The sequence below is a fragment of the Macrobrachium rosenbergii genome, chromosome 15 (genome assembly GCF_040412425.1).
Source record: "Macrobrachium rosenbergii isolate ZJJX-2024 chromosome 15, ASM4041242v1, whole genome shotgun sequence".
Classification (NCBI taxonomy): Eukaryota; Metazoa; Arthropoda; class Malacostraca; order Decapoda; family Palaemonidae; genus Macrobrachium; species Macrobrachium rosenbergii.
Window position 1 is genome coordinate 46,786,363 of NC_089755.1, and position 23,987 is coordinate 46,810,349.

General features: G+C 35.7%; 1 protein-coding gene across 21 annotated transcripts in view; it reads right to left on the bottom strand.

Moving 5' to 3' along the window:
* The window catches only part of cher (filamin-A), a 292,709-nt gene that overhangs the window by 141,465 nt on the left and 127,257 nt on the right, over positions 1–23,987 (bottom strand). For 11 of the 21 annotated variants that reach the window (XM_067117610.1, XM_067117609.1, XM_067117608.1 and 8 more), the window contains 7 exons: positions 18,197–18,341; positions 10,663–10,797; positions 5,904–6,111; positions 5,345–5,472; positions 2,402–2,540; positions 2,126–2,214; positions 1,458–1,609 (listed from right to left, as the gene is read on the bottom strand). In XM_067117610.1, coding sequence (XP_066973711.1) covers positions 1,458–1,609; positions 2,126–2,214; positions 2,402–2,540; positions 5,345–5,472; positions 5,904–6,111; positions 10,663–10,797; positions 18,197–18,341 — 996 coding nt within the window. The remainder of the gene's footprint in view (positions 1–1,457; positions 1,610–2,125; positions 2,215–2,401; positions 2,541–5,344; positions 5,473–5,903; positions 6,112–10,662; positions 10,798–18,196; positions 18,342–23,987) is intronic. The other 10 variants (XM_067117617.1, XM_067117615.1, XM_067117612.1 and 7 more) reach the window with 1 other exon arrangement.

A 23,987-nucleotide genomic window follows, 5' to 3' on the forward strand; every position in this document is an offset into this window, starting at 1 on the left:
ATTTGGTTAAGAAGTAGAGGTGGGAGTGCCATGGCCATTGATTAGTTACATAATTAGTGTATTAGTAAACAAAAGGTAAGGAAAAGAGAAGACAAATAATCAGATTAAAATCTACATCAATAGTTAACAACACTTATGCCCCTTAAAATACGCAATAATTTCCAGAAAAATATGAAATACTTTCATATTATTATACAAGTAATACAGTACTACTAACAGCCAAAACAATCTTCCTAACTATTTAATAAAAAAAAAATCAGATCCATTAATTGTATGGGCTTCACTAAGCTCATTCTTAATTGTAGTGAATAGTCAATCTAAATTAGCTTAAACTACAATTGCACTACAGTACCTTGTAAACATGCATACATCATACTTGTACACTTTCACACATTTGGAGCGAAACTTACACTGGTGTTAAAAATCACATTCTCACAAAGCATGCACCTTCTCAAGCATTGTCTACATTAATGAAAAGAAAAATCCATTCCTCATTCACAAGAAATGTGTCAAAGGAAAACTAAGTTTTTCCTGCTGACCGGCAACTGCATACAGTTATCTACTGACCACATCAGATACAGGTTTGGGCAACTGGTGGATGACTCATACTTCAGCTAATGACATTTTTTGTTAGAGATTTCTTAATAATCATTTGCTCATGTGTCTTGACATTCAGCAGTTTTGAGAGCCTCCAATGGAAAGCTATGTGCCACATGACATAATCTATTAGGAAATTGTGGAATCATTACAGCAGGAATCTTTTGTGTAGAATGTAGGCACAGTATACTTGTTACTGGCAGTAGAGTACACTATACAGTAACTGAAATCCATTAGTAAGATTCATTTAAACTACTAATGTTACAGATTATTTTTTAAGCCTTCAAATGAAAAAAAATATCTTCTTTGGTATGACCCCTGAACTCCCTCCAAAGTAAACTTAAGGGGAACTGCAACCCCTGGATCCTGGCTTTGTTAATATATTTATGGGTTGGCAGTTATGCATAAACACAAACACACATGCATTGTACTACCAGAAGCAAGAGAAAGCTGGTGGTAAGAAACAAAGCAACACAAAAGCTATTTATAGAGGTAAAAAAAGTTTAAAGAAACAACCTAGCAGAGATTGAAAAGAGAGAGAATATCAGTGAGGCAAAACAGAGACAAATTAAAATGCAATGAAGAGATTTTTATTTCACCACTCACATTTCTTCAAACTATAGCTGCTACAAGAATACAAAGTTAAAAGTTCATTAAAAGTACTGTACTACACATTACACAACTTAGAACCAAAATCCAAAATAAAATGGGCAACACAATCCACACAGGCATGCTACAAAATTTGTATAATCCCTTCAACATTACCATCACAGAAGGAAAACCTCAAATACATCACATGCAATGAACTGCAAAAAAATTCATTTGAAGTTCCCTTATTACATTCTTGACTATACACTCACCTTTAGTAAATATATCAAAGTATGTTGGTCTGTTAATGGTAACCCCTTCTGGTTCCAAACCTGGACCAGAGGCTGTGACTTTGCTTGGGTCACCAGCGAACCCAGAGACATTGACTCGGAATGGTGATTTTGGAATCTCTCTCCCACTGAATCTGCAAGAGTATTACATATGTATGTGTTATGTGCACCACTGAGATAAATTAAATTTGTTACTTCTCAAAAAGACAATAATCACTCAATAAAACCAATGATGAAAGGAAAACATTCACACAATAGTATTTAGGCAAAGTCATCCAGTAATCCCAAAAGTGCAAAGTAAACTGAAATTAAAGCTTCATCAGAGAGTTTTTATTACTGTACTGCATATCTTAAGCAAATTCATACAACAGGGCACAGACATACACAGTACAATTCAAAATATAGCCCTATTTTGTATAATGCTTTTTAACCATGAGTTTTACATACTGTATATGTAACACATGAATAAAAAAAATTACTTTATATTACCAACAATACACAATATTTGTTCCAGCAAAAATTCTTTTAAAATTTTAAACAAAATTCTATCTATTGTTATTGTTAAAAAAATCCAGCTTTAAAATTAAATCTTAACTAATCTTAAAATGAAGAAAACGTGATTCAATATCTAATATCAATGTGCAACTTACTTTACAATTACCATGTAGTCACCTTCACTCTTAGGGGTATAAGTACACGCATAGGTGAGGTTTCTGTCATTGTTGAATTTGCACTGGAGCTGTTAAAAAGATTCAAATTAGAACACAGAAAAAGTTCTGTCATAAAAAAAACTTTAAAGTCACACAAACAATTATCATCAGTCATTAAATAAAGCCAGTAAAAATTACAGTACATTAATCTTTCCACATCAAAAGTCAGATTACAATATACGGACACAAATGAAATATAATCCAGCTAAACCTTACATTTTCCACTGTGCCATCAGGACAATGTAACATTGCTTCTACTTTTCCTTTCCCAGCACTAAAGGTTTCAATGGTGAAGTTAGTAGGTGCTCCCACTACTGGCCCTGAAGGTTCGACTCCTGGTCCATAGCATCGAACCCTGTTTTGCATAATAATCATATTATTATTATGTACCTCTGAAGCTAAATACATTTAAAAGAAACATTTTGCCCAATTTCTAACAGGGGCCTTAACAAAAAATATACAAAATAATGTTCATTTCTAGCACAATAATTATGATAAGGATTTCAGAAAGCATTGTCATTTCTGCTTACAATATGCTTGCACTGCATTTACAAAATTAAGTGAACTTGTTGAGAAAAAACATTATGTGGTCCTTTTACAACTAACACAGGCTACATTAAACGTGGCACTTTATACATATCTTTCCTTGGTGGTATAATTCAACTCATTCTATATATATTTAATTTACAAAATTAAGATATTTTACTTGATACTAAGTGTTACAGTATATGTTTCTATACTTGCAAGTTTATCAAATTCAGTTTTAGTACATTAATTATGTTAGGTTGGTGCATTAATTCTAAATTAATACTACATCATTATTAGTGTGACTTAGTCACTCTGATGTAAAAGTTCATGTAGGCAGTTACAGTTTCTGTACTGTTTATGAAATCCGCTGCTATTAATGTATGATTTCAAATTTTATTCTAGTCCTAAGATTCCACCAGAAAATATTTGCTTCATAAAAAAATATAAAATTAACAATTTCAAATGCTGTGTAAAAAAAAAATTGGGGATCTACTCAGATCATTGCAGTTATATCTTCTGGAAAGAGAAAAAAAAAGGAACACTAGCACGTTAATAACTAGAGAATATTTTTTCTCCTCAAAACTTTAAGGGTCTACACTGCCGTCCATTTACAGGATTTCTAGGAGAGAGAAACTGCCACAAAAAATTGGCTGCAGGCCTCTTGCTCAAGCTCAATATAAACAATGATTAAGAAATACTTTATTAACATCACTCCTGAAAGTGGACAGCTGGCACAAATGTCAACTCTTAAAAGCAACAACAGACACAGCTTCCAGCAACATTGTTTTGTGTACCTTAAACATGAGGAATGTTAATATAGAACTTAGATTGCTCAAAAGGATCAGTGCATATTTGACTACTGGGACAGTCTTGTTACAACAATCTTGCTGGCAGTGTCATAGCTACTTACATAGGATTCCCTGATGAACTGTAATCATAAAAATGCACTGATGAATCAAAGACCTTAAAAAACTGACGCCTACTTCAATACAACCAAGCACAAATTAAGGCCATTAACAATTTACAGTCAGTATCCTGAGCTAAATCAAAAAAGCAATACAGTAATTATAGATAAATTAAAGTAAATACAGTACTGTATAATAGCTAAATAAAAGCTTAAGAGCATTTATGTCACATGCTATTTACATGTATTTGAAAAGTATACATACAATATACTATACTTAAAGCATTGATATGAATTTTGAAAATGCTATTTATGAGTAAAAAACTTAAATTAAGCTTTCAAAATAATGCACAGCCAAGTAAATCTGCAGTAGCTTTGCCTAAGTTCCAAATTAAGAATCTTTGTGAAATACAGGTAATAACTCATTTATAATGAACCATTACTGAAAACTGCTCCATCAAGAGGAAATAAAAAAAAGAAATACTGAACTAAAAAATAAAATGTTGCAGAGGATCCTAAAAAACTAATGGAAATGAGATCATTTGTCAACTGACAAAATAACAAAGGCCAATTAATCTTAACATATGAAATAAAAGTGTAACCTAGCTTAACTGAAAAATGCAGTTTCTTCTTTCCTTCAAGTACCAATAAAATGAACAGCAAGATTAAACAGATATTCATGAAACACTAGGTTTCATAAGACAAAACTAGGTCTTTCATAAAATTCATCAACCATACATTCAGTCTCAAATGTCTCTAGACACCTAGTTTGCTGCTTAACAGACAAAAATATGAAAACTATGAACCATCACATCCCTTTAAGATGAGGATAAGATTAGACCCTTTTTTGAGTGTAAATCTTGGTATATTGTTAAAATACACTTAAACTTTATTTACTATTGATATCGTTAGTGGGAAAGAACCTACATCAAAATCTGTCCATGTAACGTTCGGTGTACAATTTTGATTTAGTTTCATTCCCTCTGATGATGAGGGCACTGGTCCTGGTAAAGCTTAAGGATTTTGTGTTTTTTTTTTATATATACCAAAATTTACAGACAAGAAATGGGTCCTATTTTATCCAGATCTAAATATGGTACAAGTATAACCATCTTAATGATACCCGTTTACCTACACACAAGTATAAAAATTGCTTCAAAGATACATATATAGTAATGGATTAAAGAAAAACTTTTCAAAGTCCCTTACGCATAATATAAAAAGAACAGGAACTTCTACATGAATAAACACCTAGCCTAACTAATTTATAACAATTAATTAATTTATTACCTGCTCTTGTTGTATTGTTTGCCTAAGTCAGCTCATGACCTTCATAAGAAAGACTTACAAACCCGACTGACAAACCATAATCGAGACCGCTCACAGCCTTTCATTACCACTGCAAACTCCTGGCTCTCACTCGTCACCGTTTGTTTTTCCAACTACTGTCTACCTTACATCTTAAGACACCACAACAACCACCACTGCCCCATTCCAAACATAATGAGAGGACCGCCTTTACAAACACCCAACAAAATTAACAGCATACTTTGTCTATATTTCTTAAATGTATAATGCCTACACCTTCTTCACTAACCCATTTCTTGAAAGTAACAAAACAATAATGATTAAATTTATAAAACTGCATAATATATTAGAAATGAATTACCTGTCTCCTATTCACGTGAATAATGACTCTTAAAAAACGAAAGATAATCACTACAAACCTGCCAGGATTGGTGCGGGGTCGCAGTGGTGCTCCACTCTTGAGCTTTGCGTTAGGATACTGAGAAAGATAGGTCATCATGGACAATTCATCACAGTTGGGATTGACCATTTCTTCAGGGGTGATGAGCTGGAGAAAAGTAAAAAGTTACCACTCTGTAAGAGTTTGTGAAAATGCAGTCTAGGCTAACAGCTAACATTTTCTTAATGATGAATTATTCTTCTATTCCCAAGCAGCTTAACCACACATCCAAGTAATTCATAAATACACACTGAGCTTGCCCAGGGAACTTGTTCTTAAAATGCTAGCTGAACATGTCAACAAGGAAGGGTTAAAGAAGGTGGACAGCTAGGTTGAGAGACTAAACAGAGCAGATGAAAAGTAAATTGCAAAGAATAACACAGCTACTGACCACAGGAACACTTCAAAGAGCCTAAGTACAATATCCCCTGTACGACACCACATACACATTACTCCCTAAACACCTATATGAACTCTTAGAATTTACTCTATACTCTTAGAATTTCTGAAGATAAAACCTAAAGTTTTAACGCTCTTACCTGTGGCACACCAAGCCAATTATCTGCAAGCGTCATGGCTTCAGTAGCATTCTTGAGAGCATCAGCAGGCACCCAGTCAGGCCAGTCAGGGCAAAGTCCAGGAGCCACAGCATCAGCCAAAGCACCCACAGCTCTGCCATCATTCCAGTCATTTGTGAAGTTTGTAATGGGAAGATCTGGAAGTTTGGCCTGAATCCAGTGTAGCAATCTGCAACACAAATAGTTCTTTAATTTTTTTGTTAATTTTACAAATGAAATGCTGTAATACTGCAATACATCTTAAGCAAACAAAAACTGATCAGCAAATGTAAATATGCACTGTATTCATAATAAAAATACATACCATATTCTGTGTGGAATACACATAAATCTTACACATAAAGATATACATCACGAAATATAAGTTTAAAATTACTCTCCAGAGACTAACACCCAATCTCAAATACCTACACAACTTGTTAAACAATCCATTTACACAAAAAGAGTATAGTATGTACAAAACCTAAAAGAGCCTATGGGTAAATAAAGCATAACTTAAGCAGACACAGATAGTTTGTGCTTTACCATTCAAAAATAAAGTACTGCATTTCATTTGAAAAGTTTTCACTCTACAATGCAATCCTGCATTTCCAATCTCTACTACAATGCAGTCGTGTATTTCCAATCTTGACAAGTTTTAAAATGCTAGAGGACATCTCAAGACCTACAATTTTACCTTATAGAACAGTAAAACTTCAACAATAAGTTTTAGGCATGATCCACATTTTCAAAATTTACAAAACTTTTCTCAAGTAATGTATACTGTACTCAATTCTACTGAACAATATTCCCAATTCCTGAAACAGAAACACATACATTAAGCAAAGGACAAACACACACACTAATTTAACATTGAAAAACTCGACAACCACCTCATAAATTGGTAAGTACAGCACAGATTATGGAAAAAATTACATTGTAAAAAAGAACACTGGTGCTACATATTGCCCGTTTTTTTTTTTTTTTTACTACAAACTTAATCACAGTACCACTAAACCACTGGCATATAAAAAAAAGGAACACAAGGAATTCTGAGGCTACAGTGAACTAACAAAATTGAAAATTATATATTTCTACAGGTCTGGTTAAATTTATTTGCAGTACTGTAGTTGTTGATTTTTTTTTTTTTACAAAACTTAAATGCAAAATTGCTTTAGCTTGTTAAACCCCCAAAAATAAATTAATTAAGCTATACTTCTTGTTACTACGAAAAATGAAGCAATACTCATTTCCCAGCAAAATTCTGTGAAATGAGGTTAACTCTAAGATAGCCTCGACCTCATGGTCCCCCAAATCATAAGACGAGTTTTATCATGGCTTACTGCCCAAGATGCAAAATAAGCACTACACTTGGGTAACCTATATCATAATAATGCAGTATAATTATCGCATAAAGAGCAAGTGGCTGGGAGATGCTGTCCATAATTGTCTTCCTGTCATCCATTCCGATTCATTTAGTGCATGGAGATGGAAATACATATGATATAAAGATGTCATTAAGCCTAACCAACCTGTAAAAAAAAAAAACTGGTTTCGTCTAAATCTGTGTGCCTTAAGTAGTGAAGTTATTTATCGTAACCTTTTCTAATTAGTGCATCCAACCTAGCTTACTTGCAGGTCTCAGCACCTGGTCCCTTCCCACCAATTGTATTACCAAATGCTACGCTACTCACCTACGTCTATGAACAAATTTAACTTCACCGAGTCCCCAACGAAGAAAGAATAAAAGCAAAAATTACAGCAGCCATAATAAGAAAATGAGGGATACAGTAGGAAACATCCTGTTTGTAAGATAGGGAACCGGGGAAACGGAAGACATAGTACACAAAACGTGAAAGGCAAGAGACATTCAAATTAAAAGACCTCATCACCTGTGGAACGACGGTTACGGCGATCAGGAGGTGCCGATGCAAAGGCAGTACCTCCGACCCAACCTAAATCTAGCCTAGGAAGACGTAGCCTAAGGTGAATCCGAATAATAATGTACTGTAGACTTTAGTAAATGAATTTGCTTTTATTCAAACACATTTATACTTTTTTTTATCTCGCAGTATGCGAGGATATTTCGTAACCTGGTAAAGAAGTTAAACATTTCAGAACTTCAAGATTGAATAATGGTTTTGCATCACAAGCTCTTTGACGTACAGCAACTACGCTGGCTGATAATTGAATACCAAAGGCAATTCCATATCTTACAAAAAATTACATTGCCAGTAGATGATTTACCCTAAGTAAACTTACATTTAGCTTTGTCAGCAAATATGGCAGCGCCGTCCATTTTTCAAGGGGTAAAAATACTTTCTCTTACAGTTGTTTGCTTCTCTTGACCAACTGAGGGCCGATAAGAGCCTCAAAGAATAAACATAGCTACATTGGATGGACACCGAGCTTTCTCATGACTTCAAGAGCAACAGTTGTGAACATCAACCACTTAGTAAAAACGACGGTCTCCTTTGGAGAAGAAATCTAAGAGAACATGGAAAGCATTTCATTGTCCTTTGATCTTTATAACCTGTGATTGTGTACTAAAGCTCCGACTGAAAATTCAACATGGCACTTCACAATGCGCAATACTGAATGACTCGCTACATCTCTTCTATGGCACTCGACAGTACCTTTCAATCTAAAACGGATAAAAATCTGTAGCATATGTAATTACTCTCAAGTATAACGTAAATGATTGTGTTGTGTGCAACGAACATGCTCACGCGCATTTTTGCTTTGTAAATATTCTTTGGAAAAAAAAACCTGCACGCAAGCATGAACAGATTCTCCACTAACAGCGTACACTATGCGTGTCCCAGGTACGAAATTTACATGTGTGACTGGTCTTCAAAATCTTCAACAACTAAAAACCGGTTGGTTTTCAGCGCTTTAAATCTGAAAACAAGTTTTCAAGTTGTGCGGTTACAGATTTGACGGATTTCAGCAGACTATACGTCTAAAATAACGCGAGGTGTTTACGGTAACCAATTAGGTACTGTGCATTCTGAATAAACTTATATAAGACAAGAAACATGCTGACAAGAGTGAAGCTACGGGTAGGTTATACTAAAACATATGACCATAAGTACTTTCACTACTTCCTACTAGAAACTCCAGCTCATAGTAAAATAAAACTATATGAACTAAAAACAATCGCTCGTCAAAACAAAATTTGCCTTAATCTAAATTAAACGTTTTTAAATGTCCCTAGATGAACAACAAGCGTGACTCTTGTCAGTTAAAGTTATCAAACAGTTCATGATGAAGCATCAAAGATAGAAGGCGTGATGTTTCTCAAACCTTACTTAAGTGAAGATGACGTGTGACGCGTCGTGGTGCCTGTGAAACGGTCGAGATGAGTGAATGCCTGTCTAATCTTTGCGCGTCATGTTGGATGTTTTCTATATCTATATTATTACTGTTATTTACGTTATTTTAGCGTAATGCACATTAATTCGTGAATGGTCCGGCTCATCTTTCCCTTCTGGAGGAGATGAATAAGAAGTTGAGGGAAACTGAAGAGGAATGTCAACACCTGGTCCAAATAACCTACATTAATCTCTGCCCGAAATGTCTCCGCACCTTTCCCGCCATTCAGTGTTAACACTAAAATAATGGGGAATCTGGGATCTAACAGTGGCATTCTTTTCATTGATTTACTTTCTTTTCCCGTTTATTTTGAAGCTTATGCAAAACTTCAAATAGGTTCACAATGAGCATCTACAGATAATGATACAGGATGAATGCCAAGAGCAATATTTCTAAATTAAAAATGAAAAATAGAGGGAGAAAGCTTGGTAACAGGCCGAGGGGGGAAAATTCCACAAGGCGAGGGGTGGGGGAGAGATCCTCCTCCTACATTTCAAAACGGAGAAACTGTGACAACTTCATGAAGCTATGGGGGGGGGGGCGGATGCTTCTACAATTTAACAAGGGGAAACTGGGACAACTTAATATTGTAACCAACATACCCTGTTGTAGATCTGCGCGCTCCGCTGCTTCAAGGAAAAGAAAGAGACAGATGAAATACTGAATACAATAATTAAAGTCAGTACAGACGGGACTTGAACGCACAACCGCAATACAGTGCAAGTGGATACGGAATTATAGAACCATTCACTCTCTCTCTTCTCTCTCATGCGAGCACTTTGCCCGGAAACACCAAACGCAGTTTGGTCTAAACCAAATTTCACGGACGTCAGTGTTTAAATACACACACACACACACCCACACGTAGCCAACCCGTGAGAAACAGGTTTCATACACGTAATATCCCAAATTTTACTTCAGGCACATACAATACATGCAACATAATGTTTACCAAATATAGTTATCTATAGCTATTTGATATGAACGTGCTGTGTGTTCCGCATCACACTTATGTCTACCATTCCCAGGCATGAGTGTAAAACGCACGAAAGTGGTGCAAAAATAAATACCACAAAAAACACATTTCAGCACAACCAATTTAACCCAACAGTGTGTATTTGAAAAAAAAAAATGGTGGTTTTATTTGACGGGAGTGTTTTATGATAAAACATTAAAAAACAGGGGAAAATACTTATAAACCACCTTACTTCACACTCTCCCAAAAAAGACCAACGAAAACCAAGAACAAGAACAGCAAACAGAAATAAGCAGCATCAAAGCCAACAGCGACGAGACACAGAAAGCAGTTGTACGCTGCTTGCTTGCTTGCTTGCGTGTGATTTCTCTTAGCTTGGAAAGAACAGACCTTTTCGTATTTGCCGTCTTTTTACTTGGTTCCTGGTTTTTGGAACTAAGACCATTCTGCTGTTCGGGGCAGGCCTTCAAGAGGTCCGGGTGGTCCCCACCTGACCTTGACCTTGACCGGGTAAAATTCCTCTCGCTGGATCCGGTTATAATTTGACCACGTTTCAGAAAGAAATACAGTGATAGTGATAAATCATAGGATGTGGCTCGCTTATTGTATACGCTTATACTAAGGGCTGTAACTTCGAAAGGATGTAACTGAAGGAAAGTTCACTCAAATTTTGAAAAAAAATCAACTTACATGAACATACCATAAATTCTGAAAACTTCAACCACAATAATATTTAAACTATGACATACAGACTGAACACTTCGAGACCACGACTGATGACATAAAAAAAACGCTGAAAAGTAATATAATCACTAAATCTAGTTGATCGTAGAGCGTTTTTTTACATATAAATACCATATCCCTTTACAATGTTCCAGACCGTTAAAATACGGAGAAAAGCGATAAATACACCGATTCATTTATCAAGGCGTTTGAGCTAGGAGATATGAAATCATTACAAACTTGGAGTTCTATCTTACGACTAAATTACTATCCAGTACATAAACGGTCCGTGATATATTTGTAATTTTTCTATTGTAATTTTTCCACCTCACAAGTAGGGAAATATCTTGATTGAAAATACACGAAAAAATATACGCATATTTTAAATCACACGACTATTTAAAACTGTGAACAGCACAGCATTGGCATTATACCAATAGTACGAATGCACACACACATACATACATTCATATGTATGTATATGTATTTATGTAAATATATATATATATATATATATATATATATTATATATATCAAACTTATATAATCATACACCTGTATTTACAAGTGAAAATAAATTGCATGCATCACTGTCAAACACCTGTTAGTATTATATTTATAATTCAAAAAGAAAACACACGATACTATCATTAACTGTTGGAGAAAACTTGTAGGTTTGTATTAATATAGACATTATAACGACCTATTCAATTTACAGAACCACAAACTATATATATATGCATAAAATACAAGTGCTTCTCCAATTTATTTACAATACGAAAAATTACAGGATTGCTTACCATTTATGTCATTAACAATCTCCCATTGGTTTACTGTTCGTAACCTCGGGAACAATGATTCCACATCTGTTCGTTCATTTCAGAAAGTTTCATATGAAATTCCACAGCCAGTCTTACATTCGTTTCGTTTAGTTTTGGTTAGATTTAACAAATTCGATTCTGTACCCCTTAGTGTTATAAATTTACTTTCAACTCAGTCCATAAAAAGACCTTGTTTTTGACTCGTAACATATATATTAACTGGTCGAATAATGATGAAGTTAACGATAGTAATTAACAATAGTCTTCTCTGACATCAAATTTACAAAAATATCAACCACCTAGTCTAGGTTCTCTGACATCGAACCTCTCGCTGGGCCACGGTCTAGTGGACGCCGTGCTAAAAAGCGTTCGAAGTAATTATGTAATCCTGCCTCGTTAAAACTTAAGATTCACAGCAAACCTCAGCGTTTTGGTGCCAGTGGCAATGAGGTCATGATAAAACCCGAAACCCAACAGTGGGTCCCTATGAAGGAGGGTCTCAACATCCACTTGAGTCTATCTTTCATCGGAGCCGGGTCTGGTTCTTCCCACTCACTCACGATACTCTTACAAGTAGCTCTTGGGTTCGCTTATAGCTTTAGGAACTATTTATGGCTGTATAGAGCGATTTCCCAAGGTATCATATTAGACTTATGGGTAACTATTTTTTTCTCGCAACCTACAGGCTTTTTCTAGCCCTGGTCCGAAGAAAACAGGAAAAAGAAACGGTAGGAAGTGATCAGCCTTTTTTTTTTTATCAGTTGCTCAACCTTAGTCTAACGGCAGAGTTTGGTCATCCTTTTCCTTAAAATAACATCAGTTCGGTGCTAATTTTCACACAACCTCACCCAAACCAGTCTAGAATTCTTTAATATGGACGCTTTCATTACTATTAATACTGTCGATAGTAGAAGCTTGCGAACGTCATTTTTATTTTATGCAACCCATCATTACTATTTTTACACACTCTCTCTCTCTCTCTCTCTCTCTCTCTCTCTCTCTCTCTCTCTCTCTCTCTCTCTCTCTCTCTCTCTCTCTCTCTCACTATTACGCACCTTATGAAACATGCTATTGTCTCATTAAGCCATTAAGCCAATAAGAATACTGTTCTAAATTTTTTGCTATTTAAAGTCTTCAAACAAAAACAAGATTCAATACATTTTTACAATAAACATATTCTAAAATAAAAAGTTAAGTGACACCACTCTCACTACCGTAATCGATTTTCTACAACTGGCTATATATTCCGTTACTACAATAATGACGCGACCACTTTAACCGATAAGAGATAACAAATATCTGTTTAATCTCCAGCTATTAAGAACACGCTGACGATTCATTTCAGGTACAGAAATTTAACTTACACTTCATGCCCTCAGCTTCAAGACGAGGTTTCTTGATTAAAGTCCGCCAAATTTTTAAAAATTTTGAAAACCTTCTTTATTTTAATTTGAATTTACACGTTTCGCTTGAAATTACGGTAAAAGACTTTCCTATTCTTTAGTGTTTAATATGGAGTACGTCGTATAGGCCTAAATCTCAAAAATTAATTTACAGTCTCACAATATTATTTTTTGTAGCATCATCAAATTCCTCTCGTCAAAACACTTCTGCAGCTGATGCAGTTCCCTTTAAACACTTTTGCTGAAACCAATTCCCCTCAAATCCATCGATACCCGCGGAATTGGGTTGTTTACCTTGGCTAGCTCGTTGCGGAAAGCGTCTAAAGTTAACCGAAACGCGTTTAAGTTTCGAGGTCTGGCGAAGAGGCTGCGTATTTGCATGCAAATTGGGAGTGAGCTTTTCATGTCCAGTAATGAAAATCAAAACAAACAATCGTTTTTACTAAATTTTCAAAGATAAAATAAATATTTTTTTTTTTACTCAGTTTCAGAGATTAGGAAAGATGCTATGATGGAAAATTCAAAGAAAACGAGTATTTTAGTGTTACTGATAAGTTGTAATGAGAGAGAGAGAGAGAGAGAGAGAGAGAGAGAGAGAGAGAGAGAGAGAGAGAGAGAGAGAGACTAAAAGGCAAAAAGTACAGTATTTATCTTGACGATTGGGCAGGAATTGCAATTGAGGAAAAGTATTCCAGGTTGTTCTATTTGACAGAAATGTTACTTATCTTAAGGATTCCGTATACGCAAGTTCAAATATTCTGTTGCACAGTGGTCTCGTCTATAAAAAAAAAAAAAGTAAAAAATGTGCCGAAGATTCTTCTGCGCAATCGAGTTTCTGTACAATGTATATTACTGCATAAAACTATCAACTACGACCCCTCGACCGGTAGCTGGCCCGCGCTTTTTTGCCACGTCAGTTGCTGCCCAGATGCGGTAGAGGAAAGTGCGTTACACACCTCCGGAAAGCGCTGCCAGACGCTCGATCATGGCTAACTTTATCCTTAAATAAAATAAAAACTACTGAGGCTAGGGGGTTGCAATTTAGTATGTTAGATGATTGGAGGATGGATGATCAACATAACCAATTTGCAGCCCTCTAGCCTCGGTAGTTTTTAAGATCTGAGGGCAGACAGAAAAAGTGCAGACGGTCAGACGAAGCCGGCACAATAGTTTTCTTGTACGGAAAACTAAAAAAAAAAAAAAATGCGACTAAGAAACGGATATTGTTTCTTTGTACTTGGTTGCCTCCAAAGAAAATGGGATTCGAACCCCACCTCGAACGACCGACGATGCAGTCTCATCATCAATTATCTATCTTTTTCCATCGCTGCAAATCAATGTCCTATACTTTTCTTCCAAATTAAATATACGCTGTTCAAAAAATCACTAAGCATGAATACCTAAACCCCAAAAGATTCCTAAGCACACGTACAATATTTCACTAGAGAGCGTGTTGAGTGGTTTACATCTTTACATATACTTTTTTACAGAACAGTCCCTAAAATTTGAATATGTAATCCGCACCGGAGCTATAAAAGCACAGACCTGACGCTTTATAGATGTTTTATTAAGACCTCGTGATTACCGGTTTGCTACAATGAACTTGAGACATAAATAATACTCTGTTTTTTTTTTCCTCTTATCGCTAAGGAAGCTACCGACCGCCACTACCACGCAAATTATGAAACCGACTGGTTCTTTCGGAGATTTTACTGCCCTCTCTATAAGGCTACGACCTATTGCTGCGATAACACCTATGCTACGGGAAAACGCTTCAGAGGCAAGATAAGCAGCACCTTTGATGTTGCCGTGAAATTAGCGGTGAGATAAATCTTCATTTTCAGATGAGCTCGGATACGCAAAAATGTGTGCTCTGATGCACACAGGGATTGTTAAAAAAAAAACCATAATCATTATCTTCATTATCCATTAATGAAATTATACCCTGGCTTCTTCACGCCCTAGCGAGACCGTCTTAAGTTTACAGTTGAACTTTGTAAAAGAGGATTTGTAGAAGAGTTTACATAACAGTGTGTAAAAAGACCACAACTTTATTAGGTCACTTTTCTTTACCAATGAGAGCTCGTTAAAGAATGTGATTTTAACAAGACCAAACCTGCATTTATGAAGAGCGGAAATAAAGACGAAATGACAAAACATTTACAAGGGAAATTACTGTCACCAGGATTCACTTAAACAAATCTTTTTCTTGTACGGGTTTATTTATTTTACCTGATGTATAATGAATAAATATTATATAATAAATATTACCGATTTTTGTCGCTGTAAATATATTCTTAATCCCCGTGGTGAGTTGGGTAGTGGCGTCAGTGCACTGTAGGCATTACTAAAGGTTCTTTGTAGCGTGCCTTCGGCCCCTACCTGCAACCCCTTGCGTTCCTTTTACTGTACCTCCTTTCATATTCTCTGTCTTCCATCTTACTTTCCACCCTCTCCTAACAATTAATTCATAACGCAGCTGCGAGGTCTTTCCTCCTGTTACACCTTTCGAACCTACTTACTCTCAATTTCCGTTTCAGCGCTGAATGACCTCATAGGTCCCAGTGCTTGGCCTTTGGCCTAAATTCTATATTCAGTTCAATTCAATATATTTTTTTTCGTATCTGCCTGATACACCATTTTTATAATCACAAGCAACGTCCAGTTTCCGGTGTATCTAAGAAAGCAAATTAATAATAAATTTTACATGTCTGTTTCTTATAAAGAAAGCAAATCAATAATCAATATTTACATGTAAATCACTGACGAAGAAACCAAATCATTAATCAAGAAGCAAATCAATAATCAATCTATAAATATAAATTACTTACCAAGAGGGCAAATCAATAATCAATCTTTACACATATATTGCTTACAAAGAAAGCAAATTAATAACCAATCTCTGCATGTAAATTCTCTACAAACAAAGCAAAGTGGTAATCAATTTTTACATGTAAATTTATTACAAAGAAAGCAAATTTATAATCAACCGACACGTGAATTTTTTTAATCTATATCTGAGCTTCAAGCTGTAAGTAGCAGCCGGAAAGCGTTTCATTAATATCTGACACACTTTAAAACTTACATTTTTTTTCAGTGGAAAAGTCTCATTCACACACTGCTTACAAAACTCCTAAGACCATAATATGACAGCGTTACCTATTAACAAGCTGTCAACTTACTTTACAAAACAATAAGTAATTATTTTGTTAAGTATTGTAAGTATCTTTGACCAAAAGATCATTTATGGTGATCTTTTGGTCAAAGGTTCTTACAATGCTCTAGTCTTTAGTAACAATGTAATACAGTACAACACATATTTATTGTTTTCACTAATGCTCCAGGGTTTCCCACATTAAAAGAATTTGCCCTTACATGCTTTACTGATTTATGAGATTGCCATATACTAGGTAATAAGTCATAATACTCAGTAAAAAGTCATAATACTAGGTAAAAAGCCACAATAAAGTATATAAGCGATTGTATTTTTCCAGAATACAAAAAAGGGTTAAAAAAAAGAAGCTTTCGATCGTTTGCACAACGGCCCTCTTCATTTGGCTGCAAAAGGTCGAAAGCTCACTTTTATTTTTAACCCCCCTTTTTTTGTATTTTGGAAAAATAGAATCGGTCATATACATTACTGTGATTTTTTACTTATTATTTCCGGCCACATTATAGTGATGTACCATATATAATAAATGACACTAATTATAAGGTTTCATAAATCTGGCTAAATCTCTCGCATACATAGGTTCTAAAGTTTTAGTTTTATCTACAAGGCTTGAAGGAACTGAAGCCAAAATATAAGAAACCTGAAAATGTTATGTATTGGGACGTAAGATACCTGTCTAATATGATGACGAGTTTTTGTCGTTTACTTACATTTTCTCAAACAGCACATGACAAAAGTTCTTCATTAATTTTAAACCACAAAAAGTAAAAAAATATAAGATTGATTTGGACTGTGTTATATCTGCTCTAGTATTCAGCCATTTTAATAGTTAAAATAATAAAATCTCATATTTTCAATACCTAAATGAATAGGCTGTAAACTTGAGCATTAGAATCTTATAGGGTAACTATCCAATGCAAAAATTATTCATTATGTCATTTGTAGAATACAACTAAAATGACTTAACCTCTCTCTCTCTCTCTCTCTCTCTCTCTCTCTCTCTCTCTCTCTCTCTCTCTCTCTCTCTCTCTCTCTCTCTCTCTCTCCTTCTAAAACCTTTTCTCAACAACTTCGCCAAATTCCACGATTCTTCAAATGAATTCGCAATAAAAACCCAAATATATGGTCCCTTATATCATAAGGCAACGTTTGTTTTAGCAAAGCCAGAGAAAACATTTATTTTAATAGTTAGGAGGGACTTGGAGCACATATGATCAAATGAACACAAACAACAATATATAGATAAACAGCTGTTTGTATGTGAGCATAAGACACCAGGGAGTACACAGGTTTCAATCCTCTGTAGTTTGAGTGCATGTGCATGTAAATATATCTCTCTCCTTCGTGGACTTTGTCTTTATTTATATATTCATTACGTTCCATATTTTCGTGATTCAGTTATACAAAAAAAAAAAAATTATCTAAATAATGACAAAACAGAAGTTCCTAATAAAATATAAGGGGGGGGGGCGGGAAGTAGTGTCCCAAGAAGTATACATTGACACTTCGTATTCATTTCGTCAATCTTCTCCTACAGGATTAATTGCATCACTGCAGTTACCATACATACAAATACACAAATATATATATGGCTACTGACGCACATACATATACATCTGCATTCCTTAACGTCCATTTAAATGTGAAAGTAAACAGCCTGCAATCCGCTATGACTATATTTTCCCATCACTGTTACTCATCCAACCTAACCCCCCGTGCACCACAACTCACGAGTGGCTGTAGACCTCTAACGCTGCAACACCAGTTTAGCATGCATCTGACCAACTCGGAGAGGCTCAACATACCTCTGTTTGGGCGTGGGTCCTTTCTCCCCGGGCGCTACTTGGTCCTCGCCATCCCACATGGGCATGGAGATGGAGTAGTGGAGAATGAGGGTCCATATCAAGCCCAGGATCAACTTCAACTTGCAGTCTACTATGTCTGTTGAATCTGCAACAAAAACGGGGACGTGAGTTAATGGGAAAACTTATCGCGCTTCTGGAGTGTCGGGGAACATGTGGGAAAAAGGTAAATACACACAGAATCTGCTCACTGAAGAATAATTCGAAAGGCTATCAGTAAAAATACTCATGAAACACTTATATTTTGGTTTGTCAGTTCTAAGGTCCACCTCAGGCCTTTAATTCCCCCCCTAACACCTTATGGCAACAGCCTGTGATAACGTAACAGATAAAAACAAACAGATTGAATAAAATGTTCCTTCAATGAAATCAGTATCTAGGCACCTGAAGGAGGGCGACAATTAAAAGCTCTACTTCCAAGTTACACAGAAATAGCTGCCTTAACACTTTCTAAGCGTTGCAGTGCATGCTAATTCATCATTGCAGCAAAGGTAACATTTGCTATTCATAATTAAACACACCATAAAGAACTTACTACAATCCTATTCCAGTCCATCCGTTACACAGTATCTGACTTGGAAAACAATTATACCAAAATGATTAGACATCAGCACTTTGCAAAACATTATGGATATATGTCAGTGACAACATTCTCCCTCCTAACTAGGGATTCCTACCTGTTGCGACTACCTATTCCAAGGACAGATTACCATCACCTACGAATTTAATCGCATTTCTTCCCACCATGTTTGGATATCGTTTTAATCGTATGTCTCCCCTGCAAGTTTGCATATCATTAAGTAAAAGGGCATCTTCGCATTGAAGGCCGCTCCCATCGGCAACAGCCCCCCCTACAAATTGCTAAGAGGTTTTATTACGCTCCCATCGCCCCCACAAATTGCTGAGTTTTTGTTAAGCTCCTATCGCCTTTAAAAATTGCTAAAGGGTTTCATTACGCTCCATCGCCCCAACAAATTGCTGAGAGTTTTTGTTAAGCTCCCATCGCCCCCCACAAATTGCTAAGAGGTTTTATTACGCTCCCATCGCACCCCACAAATTGCTGGGGTGGCTTTATTAAGGTCCCATCCCCACCCCCACAAATTTATAAGAGGTTTTATTACAGTCTCATTTGTGAAATATATATAATGTCCAATGGCATGACAGTATCTTGACTTACTACGCAATTTTCACTTATCGTCGCGTCTTTATAACAAACAAAAGGAATACACGTAATGTGTATTCAAGTGCATTGTGTGTGCAGCTGGAAAAAGTGTTGCAGAGAGAGAGAGCAAGAGAGAGTATGGAGAGAGAGAGAGAGTATAATTGAAAAGATGGCTCAGTACTGTGAGGATGTTTGATCACGTGATGAAAATGGAAGGCGATAGGTTGGTGATATGTGGATAATTCGCCATGACTGAATATTCAACACTGAATACATCTCCGGTGCCTTCATGTTCTTTTCGTACCCAGCATACTCTTGAAATTATCATCACTACTTGATAAGGAGTGGAAATGCAATGCAGAAAATACGTAAGACAGATCGTAATAGTTTGTGTCTCATTTCTCAAGCTGAGGCTGCGTCATCAAAGACACTAAAATTTGAGGAAGCTTCAGAAAATGCACGAAACAGACCTTAACAGTTGGTGTGTCTTTCAGAAACTTTTTCTTCGCACTTGGCTTCAATAAAAAAAAAAAAAACACTAGATACCTCAGGGGCAAATTAACTAATGTAGCAATTTCTTAAGTTGAGGATGCATTACCAAAGATACTAAAATTTGATGAAGCTTGGTGGGACAACATCTCTTTCACAATAAATTCAACCCATTCTAGAACAAGTTGTATTCATCTAATCACTTTTAAATGTATACCTGATCCTCCATCCTTCTTATTTCTGAAGTGACACTGTGGCATCACAAGATATATATATATATATATATATATATATATATATATATATATATATATATATATATATATATATATATATATATATTTACTACAACAATACATTCAGCATATGAAAATCTCTCTCACCCCAAAATCATAAATTACATTCATTAAATCAATGTAAACGATATGCTGGCCCACCCACCAATTTACGACAAACAGAGAATGCTTTCAAATTAGCCAATAAAGAAATCCCACAGATACATAAAAAAACCATAAGGATGGCCCTCTGCTGCCAAAAATGAGCAGCTAAGCACCACCATGGGTACAGGCACTGCCTCCCCCACCCCCCACCTTCCCTCGTCCTCGAGTCCTCCTTAAGGAAAAGCGCTGTCCCTTTAAGGTCATCCTCGAGCGCCCTGCACGCATAAGCACTTGCAAATTTGGACGCCTCAGCCAGCCACCAAGACGTCACGAATTTCTCGACAACACGGCACTTGAAGGGAAAGTTTCAGATCTTGCCTGATAGAATTCCAATGATCTCTGGTTTCCTCTCACTTTTGTGTGTCATTAACAAAGTTATAAATACGGTTTCTTCTCACTTTTGTGTATGTCATTAACAAATTTATATATAGGGTTTCTTCTCATTTTTGTGTATGTCATTAACAAAGTTATAAAAATGGTTTCTTCTCACTTTTGTGTATGTCATTAACAAAGTTATAAAAATGGTTTCTTCTCACTTTTGTGTATGTCATTAACAAAGTTATAAAAATGGTTTCTTCTCACTTTTGTGTATGTCATTAACAAAGTTATATATAGGGTTTCTTCTCATTTTTGTGTATGTCATTAACAAATTTACAAATATGTCTGGATATATTTATACACTGGATATATTTATTAATAAGTATTAGCCTTCTTTGCTGGATAAAACTGTTAACAATATCGTAAGAAAACAGCATTCATGAAATTGCGAATCAAAAATGCTTCAGTGCACATAAAACACACGCCAACACCTACTAATGTATGTAAGGGTTGCAACACACATGCTGCGGTGCTCTATGAAGCTGATTCTCTCTCTCTCTCTCTCTCTCTCTCTCTCTCTCTCTCCGTTGAACCGTCACAATACTCAGGGCATAAACTGAAGAACCACATTAATCACCAAGGATCATAAAAAAATCAACATACTCAACAAAAATAACCCTCCTAGCAGTGCTTATTAACAGCCCTGTTCAAGAACTTTTCAAAGCAAGTCTTAATCATCCCGTCCTTCAACGCACTTCCCCAAATTTTCTCAGATCTACAGCCACGTTAAATCTGGCCCACCAATGCGCCTATTGACAAGTTTCCAAGGCTGTTCCGTGAGCGACGGTGGCAAGCTAATGAGGTAAGTAATGAGGGTATGACTCATAAAAAAAAAAAGATGCCAGGACGCGTGTACCCAAACGAAAAGAATTCTCTTGTGTACTTAGGTGAGGTATTGGGTGTAAAGCACACAACTGACTGGCTTGCACCAAAAGATTCGTGTTTGAATTCTACACTCGGGCGAACGCAAGCAAGGTCGTTATACAACTAATCTTGTTTGGGAGGCGGGACTCTCTCGACAAAATTTAGATCATGTACGTAAATAGTATGTGTGTGTGCATGTACATTATATATTTATCTAGAATTATAGCTATATATATATATATATTATATATATATATATAAATTTATCTAAATTATGGCTATATATATATATATATATATATATATATATATATATATATATATATATATATATATATATATATATATATATACAACATACATAAACATATATGTATATATGCAAATATGTGTATACATGCATATATGTATATATAATTTTTTCAGGTATTTCTTATATGAAACTCATTTTAAAGTTTTCTTTTTTACTTTGTTTCTATTTGATATCATTACGGCGCCAACAATCTAGATGTTGTGACGTCAGTATTTGTCACAATAAATCAATCAATCGCCTTCTGAAAAGCAATCCACGAACACACACACCCCAAAGTCTAAATATAACAGAGCTCTTGACACAACGTACTCACAAGGAAGTAAAACAAATTAAAGCGTGTACCAACGCTTAAAACAATAAGGGTACGGAATAAAGAAACAACCACTGAAACGCTTTTAACCAAAGTAACTTCTTGGACACTTGAATGCGGAGTTTAAAGGCCCAACAGAGATTTGTTAAGTTTGATTGTATACATAATACGTAGAGTCACAATTTGAGGAAAATGTTTAATTCAAGAAACCAAGAAATTGAAGAGAACGCAAAATTTTTCTCGAATATTTCGAGTGAACGCAAGAAATAATTATGATACGTTCATGATCATTAATTCATGCAAAGTCAAGTAAATGGTGTTTGATAAACTGTACAAACAAATTATGTTCTCTCTCTCTCTCTCTCCTAAACAAACATACATACATACACACAAACACACACACACTTATATATATATATATAATCTCCAAATACAACGACCCCATGCTTAACATATGTAACACAGGTATTGCGCCTCCCATGGCTCTTCTCCCCACCACCCCCGCCCCCCCTGCCTCTGTCAACCCTTAATATTCTCCACAGACGAACAGTCAAATAAATCCTTACTATCTAACTCAACGAGAATGTCTGTCTGTCTCGTCTGTCGGTGTCTAAAAACGTCAAAGCGTTACTCTCATACTTGTGGCTTTACGACTGATGTATTCAGACCGTCAAGAGGAAATGGAAAAGCGAGTTAAGTGTTGCAGGATATGAGAGAGAGAGAGAGAGAGAGAGAGAGAGAGAGAGTTGGATGAAAGGTTCTACCTCGGTGAGTGTCAGAATTACCTCGTCGAAGCCGACCCATTTTTTATCACATGCAAGCTGCTTTATATTTTTGAGAGAGAGAGAGAGAGAGAAAGAGAGAGAGAGAGTCTGATGAAAGATTCCCGTCTCTTTTATACCACTGCTATATATTTGTGAGATATATATAATTTATATATATATATATATATATATATATATATATATATATATATATATATATATATATATATATATATATATATATATATATATATATATATATAATAGAGAAAGAGAGAGAAGGAGAGAGAGAGAGAGAGAGAGAGAGAGAGAGAGAGAAAGTCCGTCTGATGAAAGAATTCCACCTAAGCGACCCTCCCATTTTCATTCCATGCTGCTTAGTATATTTCAGAGAAAGGCAGAGAGAGAGAGAGAGAGAAAAGCGTTAAGACCACATGAGTCAGTCGCTCGCGTGTTGATGAGACAGTGCCAAGTGTGCCACAACTCTACCTACTGAGGCGGCGGTGGTGGTGGTGGTGGTGGCACTCGCCGTATGACCCCAAACCACAGACTCGCTGACGAGTACAAGAGAAGCTTCAATTCAGGTATCAAGGAGTAAAATAAGAGGTCCTCTTCCCCCCACCTTCCCTCCCCCCAGGTGCTATAATGAAATTCCTCAAAGTCGGGCTTTCCGCAAAGAAACACAAGGCGCAAGCACAGACGAGTGACTTCTGCACCTCTTTCGAGGTATCTAAGATACAAAGAGTACGCTTTGGGAATTACTTCTTGAACCTTTTTTATATATTATAAAAATAAAAAACAAAAAGGGTTCACATTCAGTTTATAAAACACATTATTATTAATTATAAATAAGGTGCATTCAATTAACATATTATGATTATATTTAATTCATTAGTTAAATAATTGATACATTACAATGCTTACAGTTTCTCGAAGACGGCAATGAGATGTTAACTGAATAACGCCCTTGGAAACCAGAAAAAACTGCTAAAAGTTATAGGTGTTGAAAACAAC